This window comes from Leptinotarsa decemlineata, unplaced genomic scaffold (assembly GCF_025532065.1).
Source record: "Leptinotarsa decemlineata unplaced genomic scaffold, Ldec_3_MD MMD2_tig00000199_RagTag_RagTag, whole genome shotgun sequence".
Lineage (NCBI taxonomy): Eukaryota > Metazoa > Arthropoda > Insecta > Coleoptera > Chrysomelidae > Leptinotarsa > Leptinotarsa decemlineata.
This window is the reverse complement of record NW_027412544.1, coordinates 10,776,697-10,800,054: the sequence shown is the minus strand read 5'-3', so window position 1 is coordinate 10,800,054 and position 23,358 is coordinate 10,776,697. Positions and strand designations below refer to the sequence as shown.

Genomic DNA, 23,358 nt, shown 5'->3' with positions numbered 1-23,358 from the left:
TTTCCTGCGATACGCCCATGTGATTTGGAAACGTCATGAAACTTCATTGCGCATGCCCTGAAGTGTGGCACAGATTCTGTGGCTGTGGCATGACAGATATGACAGACTCGTTTGACATATGACTGACATGTATGTTTCATTCATACGTGTTTTGTCAAATTAGTTTACTGTAGTCTGTAGTATTTAGTTTATTATTGTGAGATCATATGGGCTTGGCTTGATATATTCATTGATAAAATTCTGTAGTGAACTATGAAAACTTCACGAAAAACATGATGGGTACCTATTCATTCTTTATAAAATAAATTTTACAGAATACCAAGTGAGTTATGTTTATGTTTCACTTATTTTCAGTTGAAGTTATCGTAGAATTCGACTATATTGCGAATGAACCAGATGAACTCACTATCAAGAAAGGTGACATAATAAAAGATGTAGTAAAGAAAAAAGGAGGATGGTGGGAAGGTGTATTGAATCAAAAAAAAGGGATGTTTCCTGACAATTTTGTTCGTCCTCTTGAGAAAGATTCATCAGTTTCATTGCGAAACAAGAAAGATGTTTTACGAATACGACAGTGTAGAGTAGTTTTTTCGTATAATCAGGATCATGAAGATGAATTGAACTTAAAGGTAGGCGACATAATTGATATAATTGGAGAGGAAGAAGAAGGTTGGTGGAAAGGAAGTCTCAACGGAAAACAGGGTGTTTTTCCATCAAATTTTGTGGAAGAGATTCCTTGGCAACCTCATGCTTCTAGTAGAGAAGTGTCTCTTGCTACCGAGTTAGATTTGAAAGCTCCAACTCTACCTGCCAAACCAGGTGAGCATTATAATTCCAATTCTAGTTCAGATACAGCAAATTCATCATTAGCAAAAAAAAAATTTAATCATAATTTATTATGAGCTCAGTGAAATTTCATATTGTGGAGTTGGTCAGAGTAACTCCAAAGTAAGTAGTACTTCATCATTTTGAATTTTTTTTGTTCATTAATATTACAATCGCTTATAACAAAAGGCATAGTTGTAAAGTCCCGAATCCCTACAACGAACACCCCAGTTATTAGATCTAAATACAGAATAGCCAAGCTTAATATAGATGAACATTATACACTACAAATTATTGTAGAGGTTGAAATATACAATTTCTGTAGAGGTAAATAAAGATCATCAGAAACAATAGATGAATACTATGCTCGATTACTTGAATTAAGTGTGAATTGTAGTTTTCCTAATCATCATGTTTCGATCACCAATTGATCATCTTCAAGAGGAAGATTAAATGAGTTTAATCTTTAAGAGGAAGATTAAACTCGTTTAATCTTCCTCTTGAAGATGATCAATTGGTGATCGAAACACGTGTCGAGGTGTTGAAATACCTGGTTTAATCTTCCTGTTGAAGATGATCACTCGGTGATCGAAACACGTGTTGAGGTGCTAAAATAGCAGTTTGGTGTTAGGAAAAAACTCCAGTAATATTCATTTATCAATATATGATGATAATATTGAATCAAATATTTGTGATTAGATCAATAGAGCATCAACCTATTCAAGACTTTAAAAATGAAAATCATGAACAAAAGAACCAGTATTGAATGGTTTTGATTTATAATATGATTCGGAATATATGGATTACGACTGTTTTACTTATTGGTGTATTGGTAGGTATTGTATTTGGAAATAAGTGTTTGTATTTTAGGAATGTATCAGGATGTTTTTTGCTTATAAATAATAACAGAAGTTGATATACTTTGTGTATAGTACATTGATCACCTGATCTTCAGCATTTTCTTATAATTATTTTTTATCAATTTATAAATATATCATTATCATTGTGCAGTACTCATCGTATAAAAAACAAACAGGTCACTTTTTTCATGTTCAAGGTATCTATACTTCTGATATCTGCATTATATATAAGTAAAAATTCGAAAATGTTATACAAAAATCCGGCATTAGTAATGATATGAAATTTTTTCCTGCCACCGGAAGCCTGCCGGAAATTAACTACTTCCCCGGCTAATACCATTCAATGATATTGAATTATATCCGACAGACATTTATGAAAGATACCTCACCGAAGTTATTCTCACAGATGTTTCTCGTTCAACCAGCAGCAGGACCATGCTGAAGTTATTCAAATAAATCACCTACAGACCGGTTTCCAGGTATTATCTCTCATCGATGCAGAAAAGAACCGTGGGGCTCAACTGCATGTATGAAACCTTCGTCTAAGAGAAAGATTGTTAACTAGTAACAAATCTATCTCTTGAACAAAGCACCAAGCGGAGAAGAAACGTCCCATGTACCAATACTCTAACAGAAATCAAACCGTTTCTGAAGACTAATTCGAGGAGAGATACATGCATAATAGAAAATGAATATTTCGAAATGAAATCACGAAATATTCATCTCTCCCAACTATCTACACTGCAGGTAGATAGATATCTTCTCTTAGACAAAGGTTTCATACATGCAGTTGAGCTGCGTTGAAATTAAGCGAGTCATAGGTACTATGCTGTTTGGGTCGGATCTTTCCTGCACTGATGAGAGGTAATACCTCGAAACCGGTCTATAGGTGTTCTATTTCAGCATGGTCTTGCTGTTGGATGAATGAGAAACATATGCGAGACTAACCTTGGTGAGGTATCTTGCATAGATATCTGTCGGATATAATTCAATATCCAGCGTGATATTAGCCGTAAAAGTAGTTTTTTTTTTCATACTAATAAATACATAGCTTCTGAATAAAATTCAATTGATTGCTTATTATTCTGTATGGAGTTACATATATATATAAGTGTATTCTATATATTTCAGTGAAACAATTGTGTGAAGCCAAATTTCCCTATAAAGCTCAGAACGAAGATGAGCTCTCCTTTAAAGAAGGCGACATCATAGTATTGATAAATAAAGATAGTCAGGACCCAGGGTGGTGGCAAGGAGAATTAAATGGAAAAATTGGAGTATTTCCTGATAATTTTGTGATTCCTATTTCCAGTGCTGAAGACAGAAGTAATATTAGGGACGATAATAAATCATCTAGAATAGTTACTGAAAAAGGTATGAATCAAACTGTGTTTTAGGTAAAATGAATTTGAACTTGTGTAAAAGGTCACTAATTATTTATGAGACTTCTAATATTACATTGCTGAGTATTTTCAAAAGCTACATTGTCACATTCGATAAAGATATTTCATCTCACTAATCATCAATTTTATTTTATGAACCCTTAACCCATTTCGAATTTGAAACAAACGTTTTATGTTTTCAAATATTTCTTTTCAATCTCAAACAAATTTTTGTTTGAAATGGTTCGTAAAATATCTATAAAGTTTATTGATTAGTAGAGCCATGTAAATTTTCTTGATTCAGGCAACAAATTTATACAGGGTGGCCAATATTCCATTGGCAACACAAACTTAGGGAAAAACTGAAGATGCAGAATTAGAAACAAATCAGAGCAATATACTGCCTTTTCTACACTTGTAGGGTGTATAAATAAAATTAACTAGTGGAAATTAGACAAAATATTTTTATTCATTTCATTAAAGTGATCATGAATTACCACAAAATAAACAAGTCATCAATCACATATATTAAATGTTTAAAATTCACATATGAATAGAATATTTTCATCCTACCTATATGTGTGATAATTCTTCATTAATCACTTTCTAAATCTTAATATTCCATTTTGCTGCTCAGTGACATTGGGTATTTGAGGGCATCAAGGTGGTGGTGCAAAACTTTGAATTTATCGAAAGAGATTCAGCAGCTGTTCTGCTACTTTTCTTAAATATTGAAAAAATGAACTTTTTTTTATATATATAAATTTCTTTTAGGTGCCATCAAACCAAGTTCCATAGCGTCTCAAAGAAAATCACTAGAAATAAAAAATGATAAAAAATCAGAAGTGAAAAATGATAAAAAATCAGAAGCAAAAAATGATAAGGTCAACCTTGATCCTAGCCCAACATCTAACAAGAGCCCACCGATTCCTGGTAAAAAACCTTCTATATCTCTCAAGAAGTCTCCTTCAGGGACCAGCCCTGGATTGTTTTCTGAAATCAAAAAGAAATTGGTCGATGTTGTTGATGGTGCAACAAGTAGTAAAAACTCACCTCCAAAGACTGAACAGCTAGAAACTAAAGACAACAGCTCGGAAAATGCTTTCGACCAAGTGGAGAGGAGACCCTTGTTGACTGATGTGAGAGCTACAAGAGTGAAAGCTCCTGGTGAGTGTTTTTATAGTTGTTTACAATACAAAGACAAATTCATATTTGTATAGGAATAGTCACATAACAAATACAAGACTCTACAAAAAATATTTTACATTAAAACGTAACAATATATATATATATATATATATATATATATATATATATATATATGATGAGCTGTTTTCTCGGGTTTCGCTCCGTGTTCTGTGTATTTTCTCCCCATAAGGATTATTTTCACAACGTTTCGGCAAAGTCTCATTTGCCATCTTCTGGTGATGTCTGGTTTTTCAACTAGACGGATTACTTCGAACTCTGTGTCTCAATTTATAGGGATGGATGTTTCCCTTTACCTGCGTTGCTGCCACTACCTGTGTTTGTTCGACTACCTGTTTTGGTCTTATTACCTGAGCTGCCTCTCCTGTCTCTGTTATTGTACCTGTATTGTCATGTACCGAGTTTTGCCTCTGAAGTTGAGCGGTCTGATTGCTTGTGCGAAGTGATAAAACGGATCTCCATGTTGATGGTAATCTTTGCGCATCATCCCTCTTGTTCATATTATTAGGTCGTTTTTCAATTTCGATTGCCTCTCTGATTGTTCGTGAGTAAAAGTTTTCGTTGCTTGCTAGCATTTTTGTGTTGTCGAAATTGATGTTATGTCCTGTTTGAAGTACGTGTTGGAAGAGAGAAGACGTGGTGACTTTTCCCTTCACTGCTAGTTTGTGTTCATCTTTGCGAATGTTGATTCGTCTGTTGGTCTGGCCGATGTAAGTCCTGTCACAATCATGGCATGGTACTTCATACACTCCTTGTGATTCCAGTGGTATCTGATCCTTGGGATTACGAAGCATGGACCTTATTGTTCGTTCCGGTACGAACGAAGTTGATATGTTATGTCGGTGAAGAATTCTGCTGATTTTATCTGTTGTTCCTGCAATATATGGTAGTGTGGTTGTTATGACCGGTGTATCTCGAGTTTTTTGTTGTTTCCGTGTGGTCTTGGCAGCCGCTTTTATACTTCTTTCTGAGTAGTTATTCATTTGTAGCGTTGTTTCGATGGTGTTCAACTCTTGTTGTCTGTGATCGTTGTCTGCCAGCCTCCTCGAACGTGTAATGAGTGTTTTTGCCACCGCGTGAATTTGTTTTGGGTGGTGGTGTGAATTTGCGTTTAGGTACCTGTTCGTGTGTGTTGGCTTTCGATATACCGTGTGACCTAATGTTCCGTCTGGCTTTTTCATAATCAGTACATCGAGAAATGCGAGCTGGTTGCCTTCTTCAACTTCTTTCGTAAATTTAATGCGTGGATGGATTTCATTCAAATGATTAAAAAACCTGGACAGTTCCTGGTGACCATGAGACCAAATCACGAAGATGTCATCGACATACCTCAGCCAGAGTTTAGGTTTCAAGGGTGACGTTGCTATTGCTTCGGTTTCGGAGTTGGCAGAGAAGCCTGGACCTCTTTGTTCGAAGTTTCTCAAATGTTCTTGTTTGTTGGAATACCTTCTCCCCGTAAAGGTTTAAAATGTTAACTCGAAGATTCTCACGGATAAAGTATGATGAGCTGTTTTCTCGGGTTTCGCTCCGTGTTCTGTGTATTTTCTCCCCATAAGGATTATTTTCACAACGTTTCGGCAAAGTCTCATTTGCCATCGGAGAGGCACTAGAAATAATCAAAAAGAAATACAAACCGGAAGAGCATATCATCACATTGGCGGAACATTGCATCAAAAACACTTACTTCATCTATAACGACCAACGATACAGACAAATTGAAGGGGCACCAATGGGCTCGCCACTATCACCCGTTGTTGCCAATCTCTTTATGGAAGAAATCGAAACCGAAGCAATAGCAACGTCACCCTTGAAACCTAAACTCTGGCTGAGGTATGTCGATGACATCTTCGTGATTTGGTCTCATGGTCACCAGGAACTGTCCAGGTTTTTTAATCATTTGAATGAAATCCATCCACGCATTAAATTTACGAAAGAAGTTGAAGAAGGCAACCAGCTCGCATTTCTCGATGTACTGATTATGAAAAAGCCAGACGGAACATTAGGTCACACGGTATATCGAAAGCCAACACACACGAACAGGTACCTAAACGCAAATTCACACCACCACCCAAAACAAATTCACGCGGTGGCAAAAACACTCATTACACGTTCGAGGAGGCTGGCAGACAACGATCACAGACAACAAGAGTTGAACACCATCGAAACAACGCTACAAATGAATAACTACTCAGAAAGAAGTATAAAAGCGGCTGCCAAGACCACACGGAAACAACAAAAAACTCGAGATACACCGGTCATAACAACCACACTACCATATATTGCAGGAACAACAGATAAAATCAGCAGAATTCTTCACCGACATAACATATCAACTTCGTTCGTACCGGAACGAACAATAAGGTCCATGCTTCGTAATCCCAAGGATCAGATACCACTGGAATCACAAGGAGTGTATGAAGTACCATGCCATGATTGTGACAGGACTTACATCGGCCAGACCAACAGACGAATCAACATTCGCAAAGATGAACACAAACTAGCAGTGAAGGGAAAAGTCACCACGTCTTCTCTCTTCCAACACGTACTTCAAACAGGACATAACATCAATTTCGACAACACAAAAATGCTAGCAAGCAACGAAAACTTTTACTCACGAACAATCAGAGAGGCAATCGAAATTGAAAAACGACCTAATAATATGAACAAGAGGGATGATGCGCAAAGATTACCATCAACATGGAGATCCGTTTTATCACTTCGCACAAGCAATCAGACCGCTCAACTTCAGAGGCAAAACTCGGTACATGACAATACAGGTACAATAACAGAGACAGGAGAGGCAGCTCAGGTAATAAGACCAAAACAGGTAGTCGAACAAACACAGGTAGTGGCAGCAACGCAGGTAAAGGGAAACATCCATCCCTATAAATTGAGACACAGAGTTCGAAGTAATCCGTCTAGTTGAAAAAACCAGACATCACCAGAAGATGGCAAATGAGACTTTGCCGAAACGTTGTGAAAATAATCCTTATGGGGAGAAAATACACAGAACACGGAGCGAAACCCGAGAAAACAGCTCATCATACTTTATCCGTGAGAATCTTCGAGTTAACATATATATATATATATATATATATATATATATATATATATATATATATTCACAGATATAATATATAATATCACAGTTGAACAGTTGAAGATGTGCAACATTGTTCAAACCATCGAAACCAACGGCTGCATGAAACAAGAAAGTCGTTAAGAGATTATTAGGCTTCATTCAGAAGAAAGGTTTTCAGTACTTTTTTGCTTAATGTCAGATTGTTACACTCACATAAATAGTTAATTAAATGTTTTTGGTCCTAGGTAACTTTGTGAATTACCTGTAGATCTAAGGAAAGAAATGGGAACAAGAGTTATTTCTCTGTTTAGTATTTATTCCATTGTTCTATATTGGTGTTGAACTTCTTATCTCGTGATACTGTAAGCATACTTCACACAAAGATGTCTCACCAATAATAGATTCCATCTCAATTTTTCTTAGTTTTATTCACTTCCAAAAGTTACACCTCTGATGTAACTTTTGGAAGAACTGCAACAGTCTTCTCGACGCTTTTTTCACCCACCAAATTGCCGTCAACAATCAATCAATTTTATTGGTAATAATACACATCGTGCATTTACAAGACAAGAATACAATTCAAGAATACAATTTACAAGAATACATACAATTATAAAATTACAGTTTAAAAAATAAAATGAGTAAAATAACATTTTTTTCTCCGTTGAGTTGAATACAATTTAAACAATCATATTAGGTCATCGAAGTTATTATCCAAGAATTCCTGAATTGAATAAAAGGCTTTCTTCACCAAATAATCTTTGATTTTTTTGAAAAATAATCTCTCCTCAAGGAGTCTTATGGTCACTGGCAAGCAATTAAAGAAATGTATACCATAGTAGTCAGTTCCTTTTCTGGTTCTATGCAGTCTGTGATATTCAAGAATAAAGTCCTGGTTATGCCGTGTTTCATAATTATGGAGTTGGCTATATGTTAATTATTTTTGTTTATTATTATAGAAATATTTAATGCAGTTCAGTATATATGCCCAAGAAAATGTTAGTGTTTTAAGCTCAGCAAAACATTGTCTGCAGCACTGGCGATATTTGAGATTCATAATAATACGGATGCATCTCCTCTGTAGCCTAAAAATTGTTTCCGAATGGGAAGAGTGACCCCAACTCAGCACAGCATATGTCATGTTTGAATAAAAGTAACCATAATGAGCTGACATTATAGTTTCTCTAGATACAGTTTTAACAAGTGATCTTATCATATATGTAATTTTTGAGAGCTTAGACGATAGTTGAATAATGTTTTTTTCCCATATTAGACCTTTATCAATAATTATTCCAAGAAGATTAACCTCTTCACTTCTTGGCAGATCTGAATACAGAGGTCTGAGGGTAAAATTGATATTTTGGGTTTTGTTTTGGTTAAGAGAAAGTTTGTTCGCTAAGAACCATTCTTTTATCTGATTCTGTCCCTCAGCCACAATTACTTGAATTGGTTCTAACGGATGATATACTTGCAGATGAGTGGTGTCATCTGCAAATAGTATGAGTTTCGAGCCAGCTACATTGACTTTTAAGTCATTTATATAAATCAAGAAGAGTAGAGGCCCCAAAACAGCCCTGTGGGACTCCATGATGCAATTGCATAATATCTCAGTATATATAACATACTGAGAACGTACTGTTAGGTAGGACCTGAGAAAGGCTATATTATCAGAATGAAAGTTGTAAAACTTTAGTTTTTTTATCAATATATCAGTTGAGACACAATCAAAAGCCTTTGTCAGGTCAAATAAAGAAGCATATGTATCAAGTCCTTGCTCCCAGCCGTTCAATACAATATCTGACAACTCATCAATGGCAGCCACAGTAGATCTATTGGACCTAAACCCATATTGATCATCCACAAACAAACCATTAACCTCAAAATAGTTTATAATTTGATCCCTCATTAGCGACTGTAGTTGCTTTGAAAATATTGGTAGAAGTGAAATAGGTCTATAGTTATTTCTGTCATGAATTGAACCTTTTTTTTTTTAATAAACAGGAATCACTTTTGCAATTTTTACGATGGAAATATACTTTCTGTTATACAGAGATTAAAAAGTTGGGTCAATGGATAAACAATACGATTTTTTAAGGTTTTTATAATACAAGTGGTGAATTCATAATTATCTTTGCCGTTTTTGTTTTTCAAACAACTTATTTTATCTCTCACTTGGATAAAAGTTATCTCTTTAAATTTAAAGGATATATTTTGCTGAGTATGTTGCATGTAGTCCTCAAAAGTTCTCCCCGCAGGATCTAGATCATTAATTACATTTTGTGCAATGTTTACAAAGAAATTGTTGAAGATATGAGTTTAGCTCATCAGACTTTTCCTTTATTTTTTATTATTATTTTATTATTATTTTATTATTATTTTATTGAGTTGCTCTATCTCACGTATATAATTCTTTATCGAGTTTGGTCCAATTTCTTGGTTAGGTCTACCATTTTCAGTTGAAGCTGTTCAGCACAGCAAAAACTTGTTTTCATTTACAAATTCCAGCTTTTTCACTTTTGCACAACTGTAGTGAAAGACTTCTCCACAATTTAGACACTGTATACTACTTGCATTTTTCGTTTTACAACATTTATAAACACGCTTGAAATTTTCATCATCATCCGTCGCCATGTTGCAAGTAATGAAGTGCGCTGATTCCTAACTCATATTTATATATAACATAGTACACTTTCAAAATCACATCAATGATTTCAGGTAGATATTAGTGAAAGTTACCACTAATTGAATCGAAAACAATTCTGTTCCTTGCGGACTTTTATTAATCCACAGAGATCATTGACTTTCAGAATGTCTCACAAACATTCAATAGTTTTTGGTTAAGGGAAACAAAGAGGATACATCAAATCTAAAGTCTCCCGACTTTATATCTTCAATTTTCTATGAAATAATGTAGATTACCAAAACGAAAACGCAGTTGTGAGTTTGGGAGGGTTTCAATTTGGGAATTTTTGGTGGATCATATATTTTAGAAATTGTTGGATTAGAAACCTGTAGACGCCTGTTCAAAGTTTTGAGTGTTTTTCACTTCTGAAACCATCATTAGCAATCTGTTCCTAGGTGTTTTATTATAGGGACTGTTCTCAATTAAATTATCAATTCTTTCGAGATCTACCAGCCCAGATTCTGTTCCCTTTAACCCTTTAACTATTGAACAATGAATTATAAAAAACAACCTTTTCTCTATTTAGTTTGTATTTCAATCATTCGTTATGGAATTGAATCAGATATAATTCACAGAATAGCTACACAATATACAAGATTTCTATAGGTGGGAATTAGTCAAATAAGCCCATGCGTCATTGCGTAATGTTATCGATGACATGAGTAGTAGAAATACAGAAAAATGTTTTTTGTATAATTCAGTGTTCCTATAAAAGTATTTGTTTCTAAACTATTTTTCTTTCAGTTTGTGTCTGAAAACTACTTCTTTGCATGGCCTACACATTTTTGTATAGAGTTAACTTTTTTAAATTGATTGGTTCCTTTGTTAGATTTTCACATTTTTTCTATAAAGATGGAAAAGTAGAATGCCAAAACCTTTCTTTCCTAAATGAATATTGTCTTGCACAATTAATATTTCTAGTTCTACAATGACCATTGGGTTAAAATCGATAGAAAGCAAATCGTTTCCATCTTTTCATAAAATGTTTATACTTTACTGGTTGTGTTGGTGAATTCAAATTGATAACTTCATTTTTTTTTACCTTTCATAGTCAGTTTATGCTCTGAGAATCAATTTATTTGTTTACTGTTGAATTCGTTCATCTAATTCCCGGAGGGTCAATTGGATCATTTGCTCCTAAATGTAATTCTAAATCTTCATATACAATAGTTATAGTGACCCCTTTATCAAATGAGGCATAAGTTTCAGTAATATTTCTGGATGATTTTAAAATTATAGGGTGGTTGAGAGCAATAAAATATTCGTCTCTGATTCTTTTACATACAAGGAGGTCTTACAGACTCAAGTATGCACCCAATAGAATACTCTTCAAGGGACCATCGCCGGAGTCCTGAACAAATTCAGATCTGCAGGCCTCTAAAATGGGCTCAATAAAAACTAGGCGGTTAAAGTTTTAAACCGCGTAAAGTTGAGAATGAATAGTCAACCTGAGAACATGCTCGGCAGGAACACCTGGTATACTGTGAAGGGAGAAATGTTCATTTCAGTAATCCACTCAGTACACACCACTCTTCCAGACTGAAAAGTGCAGTCTTTCAACGTGCAAGGAACATTAATTTAAGGCCTCAATGAAGTGAGCGGATCATTACTTTCACAAACAGCCAGGCTGCACTTGGTTCACTGATGAACCCAAAAGTTACATCGAGTCCGGTCTGAGAATACTGCAAAAAACTGAGGAAACTGGCGAACAGGAGTAGATTGATCATATACTGAGTGTCATGACACTCAGTAAACCAGGCAAGGAAAACATTTATGAGTTTGCCAGGCACGGATCAATATTTGCTCCAATATTTTGTGCGGGTAAGAATGCACAACTTAATATACGTCTTTTACCATTTGTTCCTTCTGTCCAGTCGATGAAGTTGTATTCATTTGTATAAGCAACTTTAGATTTTTGTGGTATTAACCGCAAATCTACTTTACTATATATGTAATCAATATTACATATATCACAAATAATTCAACCATTTTATAAAATTGAATAGTGTAAAGTGTTGTTGGACAACTGATTTTTCAAAGACTTGCCCTCTATTGATCCAGATAATGAAGTCTTATCTAAGAAAGAAAATAGATGTTTTGTTTTTATGTATTTCCTATTTTCTTAAACAATTCCATTTAAATGTCGCGACATTAAATTGACAATAAAATGAGTAATTTCATAATTCACATGAGTTACATCATACTTTCTTTTTTTCAGTTATTCTTGAATATAATGAAGTCATTAGTTAAAATTTATTCTGAGGCAACGTCGATGACTCAAACCTAATTTGTGGTAAAGTGTTATATCTTGTCATTGAATAACTCACTGGGATTTTGATAATTTATTATGACTACAAGCTCACGCTGAGTTTTCAGGTGGTCAATTGATACCTATTACCCTTATGTTATCAGTTTGAAAAACAATAACCCAATCAAGGGGGGCAGAACTTGTCAATAGTTCTCTTACAACTTTCATAAATTCAGATATCAATTAGGACTGGAAAAAATGTTTTTTTGTCAGAAAGTGACCTCTATTCTTGTATGGATTTTGTCAAATTTGTTTTTTTATGTCAAAAAGTGAAATTTATTTTGTCATGCCTCAGACATTCCTAGACTTGCTTCGAAGACATTTATTCTTGAACATGTTGATCGTACCTTTACGGCCCCTTAAAACATCTAATTTGTAGGACACAACCAAATAAATGACTGTTTAACGAAAGTCGTAGGGGAATCTATAACCTTCTCATATAATAATAATAATGATGACAGGAAAATTAAAAAACATCGGTATCTATCAAAGGGCAGGATTCAGTAGACGATAAACATATCTACATAATATGAAACGTTTCTAGTTCTTCCATGCAACCATTAAAATATACATATAATGAAATAACTGAGGATATTTAAAATTAATTACATACTAATGAATTATTGAAAATTGAAAATATAAATGCAATAGAAAATAAATGATCAATAACTAATGAACACATGAAAACTGAAATAAAAATAAAACAAAATATAATATACCCGTGGGTGGTTGATCTGCGAAGTAGTTCGAATAGATATATCAGTATGATTAATTGAGACGTTGAAAAATTTGTGGCCGCTTTTCCGAAAATACAAATGTTTTCTATTTTCTGTCCCATTTTTTGTACAGCTTTTGGTTAGGAAAGTTCCCAATCATGAATACTATCTACATTCATGAAAGCAGACAATTCTTCTAGAAAATCAACTTCAATTTATGTTAATGTTTTCACTTTTCCAAAATTCAGATATACGAAACATTAGTTGGCTTAGGCTATAATTTATCAGGGAAGTCTTAATGTAAGTTAATTATGAACAATTCGAATAAACTGTGTAGATTTTTTCAACACGCTTTCACTTGTATGTATGTAACTTTGTTTGTTTGCTTGGAACTCTCAACCTCGGGATCTGCATTTGACATAATTATGGACATTGTTGCTTGATCTATTCGCGGGCAGATGGCGCTGTACGTAACCTCCTTGATAACATTTTTGCTTGATCTATTCGTGGGCAGATGGCGCTGTACATAACCTCCTTAATATATCGACATTATTGCTTGATCTATTCCCGGGTAGATGACGCTGTACGTAACCTCCTTGATATAATTCGAGCTCACTTTACATGTATTTCTTCATTTGAAAAAAGTATTTTTTTTATTAACACGCGTGCCTGCTGCCTTATTTGTAACCCTCTTTTGCGCGCCTGGGCTTGGTAGCTGATTTTCAGGCTCCCTCTCCGGAATCGGAAAATATCAATGGTCATTTTTCTAAACAATATACGGCTGATTGATCCCAAAGTTTAGATAAAATAAATATAGTTTAAAAAACTGAAGAGCACGCTTTTATAGCATACGAAACTAAAAAATGAAAAATAAATTTACTGTAAAAAACTAAAAAACACGCTTTCAAAGAACATCGAGCTAAAAAGTTAAAAATATATTTTTTAAATAGGCTCAAAACAATAACGAACAAAAAATACTAGTATTATTGTGAAAAAATCATTGGCGCCGTTTGCCATATTTTTTGTATATCAAGCGCCCGTCGCTATTTTCCCAATAATACTAGTATTTTTCACTCGTTATTGTTTTAAGTTTATCTTAAAAAAACTATTTTCAACTTTTTAGTTTGATGTTCTTTAAAAGCGTGTTTTTTTAGTTTTTTAAACTATATTTATTTTATCTAAAGCAAATGAACTTCAAACGTTCAAGCCAGTCTCTATATACCTACACAGTAGGTTTAATGGACTGACGCCTATCAGAAAACAACTACTACCCTGGCTAATACTACGAAGGGCGTTGGATTATATCTGACAGGCGTCAGTGCAGAAATCTTCACAGAAAATTTCCTGCATATGCAATTGGCAATACAACTGAAAGAGTCGACCTTCAATTCTGAAACGGGCACACTTGCAGACCTGTTTCGGGCTTATTAGCCATTCATCAGTGCAAGATAGTGACCATCATCGACCCAAAGTCAATGATATTCCACAATTGAAAATCGGAATTCTTTCAGAGTATTTCATTCCTCTTCCGAAGTTGGAGCGAACATCACAAAATGTCACTCCATCTAGTGGACGAGGTACTAACCAACTGCGTATCCGTAATTTGCTCGATTCCTCTGAATAAGGAAGAAAAACTTTCTTATTAGTCAGTGGGCTATGCTTGAAGACAGGCAGTAAACAAATCTAAATCTTCACAGAAAATTTCCTGCACTGACGCCTGTCGGATATAATCCAACGCCCTTCGTGGTATTAGCCAGGGAAGTAGTTGTTTTCTGATAGGTGTCAGTCCATTAAACCTACTGTGTAGGTATATAGAGACTGGCTTGAACGTTTAAAGTTCATTTGCTTTAGATCTGTTTACTGCCAGGTTTCAAGCATAGCCCACTGACTAATAAGAAAAAATATATATTTATTTTATTTAAATTTTGCACATGCCTATTAAAATGAATCAACCTTATCTTTCATATCTCCTAAAGCACAAATCAAACAGTGCAAATTAATTCATTGTTCAATATTTATCAATACAGTTTTGTTATATGCTATCATCATCCTTATATGTAGACACACCATTTGCTTATCTTTCTGTATTTCAATAAAGCAAATATATTTCAAAAAGTATCACCATTTTTATTGTATTATGAAGGTGAGTGATGTAAAAATGGTCATCATATTTCAAAATGGATTTAGACAATAAGTTGAGTTGAACATTTGTTTAATTTTGGTTGAAAATAATTTTTGTTGAATAATCAAAATTCAGACTTGCATTAAATTTGCATAAAATATTAGTACCACAATGTTTTCATCAAATTTGCGAAAAGTAAAAGCAAAATATTATAATTTATTAGTAAAACTGAAATATTTGATTCAAATATGAAGACGATTGAAACATGTATTATTAACTATTTTTTTTTTCAGGTCGAAGGCTACCAACAACTGTCCACAAGGATGATGAAGATCATTCAATACCTAACGGCAATGTTGATCACTTCATTGATTCCTCTGAAGTATCTCTTGGTCTTCACGTTTCAGAAACTGATGGTGAAAAACCACGTTTGAGAGAATGGGAGAAACACAAGGCTCCGTGGTTAGAAGAAATGAAGCTGAACCAAGCCAAGAGAACCTCAATATCTCCTGGACCAGAAAATAAACCTGGCAAATTGGCACCAATGACTGAGAGGAGTATTGATGTTGAAGACCTGAAGCCAAATAAATTATCTCCACTTGAGAAAGAGGTTTGCTTTGTTTCTCGATATTTTTCTTTTCAGTAGTTGTTATTGATTTTTTGATTCAATAGTCACAACATCACTATAGATTCGACCCACAATTCAATTTATAGTTTTCTATTTTCACTCTTTCTTAAGATGCGACAGAAAACTAAAATTTTTTGTTTCACCCCCTTCAATTTTCCGTTCATGAATTGATTGATATCATTCATTGTTATACATAACAAATTGAAGTTTGAATATGAAGTTGCGTATATTTTTAAAAAATATCAAGATGTGCTGTGAGGATTGTTGCAAAGGAAATTGCCACATTAATAGGCAAAATGACCCACCATGTATCGATTGAATAACACTTATAATATGAAATTGCCACACTAATAGGCAAAATGACCCACCATGCATCGATTGAATGACACTTATAATATGAAATTGCCTTCTGAGCAATTACAGTTTTATAGACAAGGGTTTTAAGATGTTTAAGAAAATCTCAAAGATCCCTTCAACTCTCTTATCTATAACTTCTATTTTCAACCCCAAAAAACTTTTCATCATCTCAAAAGATACTTTGAAATATGAATACAGTGATCTGTTACCTGATGGTAAATAATAACATCATTCATTGTAATGAATAATACACTATAAACTTCATTCAAAACGCGTTTCACTACACTTGGCTTCTTGAAATTTCATGAACTACTGAACATCAAAACCTTCATATATATATATATATATATATATATATATATATATATATATATATATATATATATATATATATATATGTGGCACCACCAAAGCATGTCACAACTTTTTTTTTAACTATATTGTTTCGCATTCTCAGATACTCCATGATGAGCAGATTTCAGCAAAGTATAAAACATATGGTCTAAAGCTTATGGTTTGTGAGCTACAAATTATTTGAGTTGAAAACGAGCCACCCTGAATAACTTTTGAAACAATGCTTTGCAGGAAAAATAAAAAACAGGTCAACAATCATATAGAAGGCCACATTTTGAAATATTCGTTCTAGAGACAAATATGGAAGCAATAAATCAGAAAAAGATATTTTTTATTAATTCTTGAATCAAAATCTGATGACTGGACAATGATAAGAACAAAATTTGTTATAGTAAATGTTCAAACGTTTTCACCAACTTCCATACAAAGGTACAAACGAGCTTCCATTGCCGCCCTCACATGGTTGATACTCTCGGGAGTTATTTCTCTGCAATACCTCATGATATTCTCTCTCAAATCTTCTAATGTTGTCGATTATGTCTCATACACTTTAGATTTCAAATGACCCCATAGAAAGAAATCTACAGGAGTGAGATCCGGAGACCTTGGTGGCCATTCTGTAGGACCTCTTCTGCCAATCCAGCGACCAGAAAAATGATCATCCAAAAATTGTCGCACCGGAGCTGCATAATGAGGAGGTGCACCATTCTGCTGAAAATTTATTTCGTTTTCAAATAAATTTATATCCTCCTCAGTTGCCCTATTGATGCGTGGTATTATTCGATTCTCCAACATATCCAAATATTTATCACTAGTCAAATTATCATTGATAAAAAAAGGTCCTATGATGTGGTCACCTGAAATTCCTGCCCAAACATTCAGTTTTTGAGGTAGTTGGGTATGAACTTGATGGTATAAATGAGGATTGGTATCGATCGGTAGCCAAGTGGTTCGACGTGGGTGCTTCGTTCACTTAACTCGAATTGACTACCGTGTTGGTCGGTGGTTCAAGCCCTATTCTGAACGATCGATTTTCACTTGCTATCTTCCAACCCGTGTTAGGAATCACACGTTAAAAGGTAAGACCTCGTTAATCCTTAGCTCGCACAAGTTTCGACTTTTGAGAGTTGTCGTTCGTAGGGGTGCGACAGCTGGTTAACTGAAAAACAGATTTTAAACAGATTTTTTTAACTTCAATATCGACAATTTTGCCGATTCACCTCTCCATTCAAACTAAACGTACATTCATCCGAAAAACAAATTTCATACAAGAAATTTTGATGCAAGTTTTTCCGTTCAGTGAGACTTTCACAAAACTCGAAACGTCTATTGAAATCATCTTCATTCAATTCATGAACTAGTCTAATTTCATATGGTGAAATTTGTACTCATGAAGGATCTTGAAAACATTTGTACGACTGATTCCTGAGTCAACCAAATAATTCCATGAAAATGAAAAGATAAATACATGAGTAATTTTCCGATCATTCAAAATTTGATTTCAATTTAAGAGCCTACGGAATACAGCTGTTTTGGCCTATTGGGCAGTACTGGGCAGGCAGTCCTCAATTGAAGGCAAACTGTGGAAAACCAAAACAAGTATTTGATAAAAATCACTGTGTAAAAGTAAGCAAGACATAAGTAGAACCATCAATTGGTGTGACATTCAAGTTAACTTACCAAGTTTTCATGTTCGCATTGGTGGTTTGACCAGTGTTCAAAACGGGCAACTGTGTTAGCAGAAATTTGAGACTCTATCTTGGTGGTTTGTAATATGCTCAATGTACTGTTACGATTTCCCTATAGCTTTGGGATTTTAAATTTATGTTTAATTTTCACTTTTTTTTTGTCACTTTTGTTTGTGTAAATCCAATCTAATCTTTTATTCAACTTGCAATGTTTGTATGTATGTTAGTTCTGATCATATCTTTCAACTGAATTTTAAAGAACTTCTCTTTAACCGATTGAGCTGAAATTTTGCATTTATGTCTTTCACCAATAATTCATTTTCATTTTTTTTTACTTGTATTTGTAACTACCGTTATTGCAGTTTCGTCCTATACGAACATTTTTCAAACGTTTATTGTATTCGTTTGAAAATATTCGATTAGGACGAAACTACAGTAATTATAGTAACAAATACAAGTGGTAAAAAAGCATAGGAAGTTTTGTTCTCAATTTTCATTCCTATCATTTTGTTGGCACCATTTGAAAGGTTACAAATGCTTTTGTTTTTTGTAAAGGGGAAATCAGAGTTGGTATCTAAAAGAAAATATATGATAGTCAATATTTATGTTTCTCATAAATGTATCTTATTTCAACAGGTGGATATGTCCAAATCCATGCCATCTCTGGAATTATCAAAATCGCTCAACTCCAAGTTGAAAACTTCGCCAAGTGAATTGGAGAAAGTACCTTTGATAAAATCTAAACCTGCCATTTCCACTGTTATAACACACCGACAGAGCGCCATTAATAATAATATTAAAGAATTACCTCCAGCACCTAACAGACATACCATAAGTATGCCCAGCATGATAGCAAAAGATAATACAACTGTTAAGCCTCCAGCTCCTTCACCTCCCAAAGTATCGCCCGTTACTTCTGTAGCAAGCAAAAGTCCAGTATCATCAGAGAAGATAGAATTAGTCAAACCAAATACAGATATTCAGGAAAATATAACTAGTGCTCAATATATAGGCATATTGGAAAGGTTACAAAAGTTGGAAATTTTGGTGGAAAAACAAAATCAAACCATAGAGGAGCTCAAAAATAAACTGCAATTAGAAACAGACATGAGAATGTTACTGCAGGAAAAAGTTATGCAGAATGTACAGGTTTGAGTTGAATTGTTATGTTTTGTTTCGATGGCTGTCAATATCCTGATTTAATGTTCAGGTGTGTTTTAAATAATTCCGTTAGTAATTCTTCAGAAAACTTCGTTAGTTTCTGATTGAATTAAGGTTGTGTGATTTTTTTAGAATGAGCGGAATACATTATCAAATTGTTTAGTTTAGTGGTACATCATCATGCCACCTTCGTATATTTCAAATATTTATTCACACAATTTAAGTGGACCCATTTATTCATTGTATCATTTTATATCCTGCATTTGCCATACTATAATTTATGTAAGTAGTAATTTATTATACATTGTTCTCTGATTGTTGAAAGTGTCATCCCAATTTTTTAAATACATAATACTGAAATTAATTTCGAATTTACATATATTTTAAATGAAAAACGGTAGATTATACAAAAAATTATAGTTCAACCTTACCAAATTCAAATCGACCAGAACTATTCTTTGACAGTTGTTGATATCTTTGATACTCTCCAAATGTAATATTTCAATTTGTTATTTTTTGATTATGGAAAAATTAAATCAAGACATTAACAAAGATAAATCAATGCGTCAACAATGTTTTAAAACACTTCCTTATTTGGAGTGATAGAGTTACAGAAAAATTGTTATAGGTGAAGGTGCTGAATAGAAGTCAGTGAAAAATTTAATGTATTGCGAACATTTCACAAACTAACAGTCATATTTATTAAGAGTATCTAGATGTTTTGAATAGTAATTCCAAATTGGAATTAAAATGAGAATAGCTGGTCAACTTATTTGAATCTGGTATATTGTCGAACAAATTATCAGAAAACCTTCAGAATATTATGACAGTTTCAATAATATTCAATTTGATTTCAAGTCCCATACCCAAAACAGGATATATTACTTAAATTTTTGTCTTTTTCTTTGTTTTTTAAGAGTAACATAAACTTTATCGATATGTAAACGTATTTTAATATTACTTATTATAACATGATTTATCATTACTATATCATATTTGAAGGCAGCTTTGTTTTATACATTCGTATATAATTTGGTTTCACCCACATTCTATCAGGAGTATATATGGCAATCAGTTTTGTAAAAAGTAGCCACACTAAGTAAGCATTTATTTATATGCCACTGTAAAATTTTGTACATTTTTATCATAGCTATTGCTATTTTATAGAAGCTTTTTTACCATTTAAGCCTAATCTTTTAATTTGTAATTAATGAAAAGTATTATGCAGTATTGTTTAATGGTTATTTTTATTAAGGAAAATTGTAAAAAAAAATTACGAAAAAGTGCTCAGCAATTTGACAATTTTATTGAATTGGAAATCAACTTTCCCAGAAATATGTGTTGCATTCAACTATTACTCCATTTTGGTGTCATTTCATTTCACTCAGTAATTAATAGTGAATATTGACGATAGTTGGAATGTAGTTCAAATGTAGCACTCATCTCTGGAAATTGCTTAACTAATTTCTTCTAAAAATTATACATATTCTGAATAAATTGAATTACATTTCTTGTGAAAGTTCAAGAGGTTAAGGTCATCAATGGGAATCACTTTACAAATCCTAGACATTTAAAGTATAATTTGAAAGAAAATATTAAATTATCTAAACTGTTCAGGTCATCTCCTTATGACGCCATCTTGGTAGGTGAAACTTTCTGAAAAAATGTTGCATTTTTTCACTAGAAAAACACTCAGCATTTTCCCTAATTTTCTCATTTTTGTTGTCACGATATCAATATCTAATGGCTAAGATTTTGAGAATAGATATCACTTGTTTATAGTAGCTTAAATGGTAGTGAAAACCAGCAGCTTATAGGCGAAATTTGCATATAAAAAATTTCAATTTCAAGTATACTATATTCATTTAAGAGATCATTTTTTGAATGATCCAATTCAATGTAAGACTTTTCGCTTTTCAAAAGATGGGAGTTGTTATTGAAAATATTTGGAAATTTTTATTATTAGAAGGAATCGTTTCGTCATAGAAGCCTTGAAAAATAATATGTAGATCTAGTCGACCCACAGTTTTTTTAGCTGAAAAACTATTTAGTCAACACTTGACTGGAATCATGCAATGGAATCTTGCCTGGGTATCAAGGAATCAGTATTTATTTTTATATCTAAGTTGCAAATAATTACTATAGAAATAGATTCAATTGATATCCTGTTGGTAAATTCATTCACGAAGTTACTGCTATTTTATATGATGGTTCAGCTCATGCTCTGGTATGCCATTTTGAATGCAGGTTCCAATGCTCTACTCCGGTACTTAAAGGACGACTTGTATGGATCGCTCTAAACGAGTATGTCATATGAATTGCTCAATGTTATCAATGCATAATATCATGTGACCATTCAAAATAAGTTCATAGATTACGTCAACAAAAAAATATTTTAGAGACTCACCAAATAACTGACAAGTTTGTCGAGAATTGAACCTAATCAGTCTTTCTAAAAGAAGAGGTATCACTTACACCAGATTCACCATCAAAATTCTGAATGTATTGACCGATACCATTTCAATTAAATATCTGATTCAATATAATACTCCACAATATCCTATCCGATAATATCAATTGTTTAATACATCTTTAACAAACACAAATTACTTCATGTATTTACCTCTGCATCTTTGTCTGAAAAGTTATAACTGTATTTCAAATATTATAGACATTGATATTTTTTCTAATTCCTTGACCACCTTCGTGTTGAAACTAAAGAAACATGTTTTCTCCTAATTTAATTCGAAACTGTAATTTGTGCCATACTTTGACCACTGCTTGCAATATCTATTTTCTTAGAATAGCATTTACAATTTATATGTGAATACTGTCTTTGGGTTTGTCCCATTTGTATTCCTATACAACTAAATAAATGAATAAATTATTTGCTCACCCAAGTCTCAACGTTTGAGAGTTGCTATTCAAAGGGAGTTGAACTTGAGCATTGAAAAAACATTTTAGGTTCACAAACCTATTTTCAACATTGAAAATGGCATGTTGATAAATCAACCCGTTTATGTGATAGAATATGTACTTAATTCAAAAAAATGCTTCCTTTGCCCTTTTTCAAAAAATTCTGAGCCGATAACTTGAAAATTTGTAAGTAATAGTTGTTACTTACAAACCAATTAAGTTTAAAAAAACACCAACTCTCAGTTTTAGACAAATATGAAAGAACCATATCGACTCTATTTCAAAAGTTGTAAGGGTGCATGAATTTTTTTAATGTTCTCCTAGAACTTGATGTTCTTTGAAATAATTTTTTATAATATAAAATTTTGTACTTAAAAAATCTATAAATGAGTTATTGGTGCAAACCAATAGTGTTCCAACCAATGTGTCGATACTGGATTTGATTTTTTAAAGTACTTTTTCAAAATCGTAATCTCTCTAGATCCTGTACAGATCCTGAAAGCTCTTGAGTCTGTAAAGTAGAATTTTGGAAATCACAAGTTTTACCACCAAATAAAAACTGAATAATTCTTTTATGGTTGATTACCAATTATGCGAATATATTATGGCCAAATCTTCACCAGACAGGAATGACACCTCAATATACTATAAATAGATACTTATTATAGATAAACTGTTTTTGATCCTAATTTATTCAGTTTTGTGTGATTTTGAAGAAACTATCTGATTATTGAGTATTATTAAAGAGGTGATAGCTATGCTTTTTCTATAAAAAAAACATGTAAATTTTGAATTGTATATTTTCTATATGAAACTGTAATTAATACATTAACCAAGATTTATTTTATTGAAAGCAATTGTAACATTCCATTTTAGTGATGGTTGAGTTTGTCATGGATTGTATATGGCTACTTAATTTTGTTGGTAAACTGAAATAATAAACTATATATTGTAATTTATGGAATGTTGTATTATACTTTCCATGATGAACCTTTATTTTAAAGCAAAGAATTATTGTACTTAGGCATATTTGTTGACTTAATAAATTATGAAACCAAAATTGAACCATA

At 33.1% G+C, this 23,358-nt stretch overlaps 1 protein-coding gene across 1 annotated transcript; it reads left to right on the top strand.

The window, feature by feature from the left end:
* Window positions 1-122: 122 nt before the first annotated feature.
* cindr (CIN85 and CD2AP related) lies at window positions 123-23,358 on the top strand. Its single transcript, XM_023166516.2, has 6 exons — window positions 123-279; window positions 355-819; window positions 2,817-3,059; window positions 3,842-4,234; window positions 15,478-15,794; window positions 18,848-23,358. Exons 1-6 carry the CDS (start codon window positions 273-275, stop codon window positions 19,364-19,366), a joined length of 1,944 nt encoding a protein of 647 aa, XP_023022284.1. The 5' UTR covers window positions 123-272; the 3' UTR covers window positions 19,367-23,358.

Coding starts and splice junctions, on each gene's coding strand:
- cindr (XM_023166516.2), top strand. Junction 820..2,816: donor AACTCTACCTGCCAAACCAG/GTGAGCATTATA, acceptor TATATATTTCAG/TGAAACAATTGTGTGAAGCC. Junction 15,795..18,847: donor TATCTCCACTTGAGAAAGAG/GTTTGCTTTGTT, acceptor TTATTTCAACAG/GTGGATATGTCCAAATCCAT.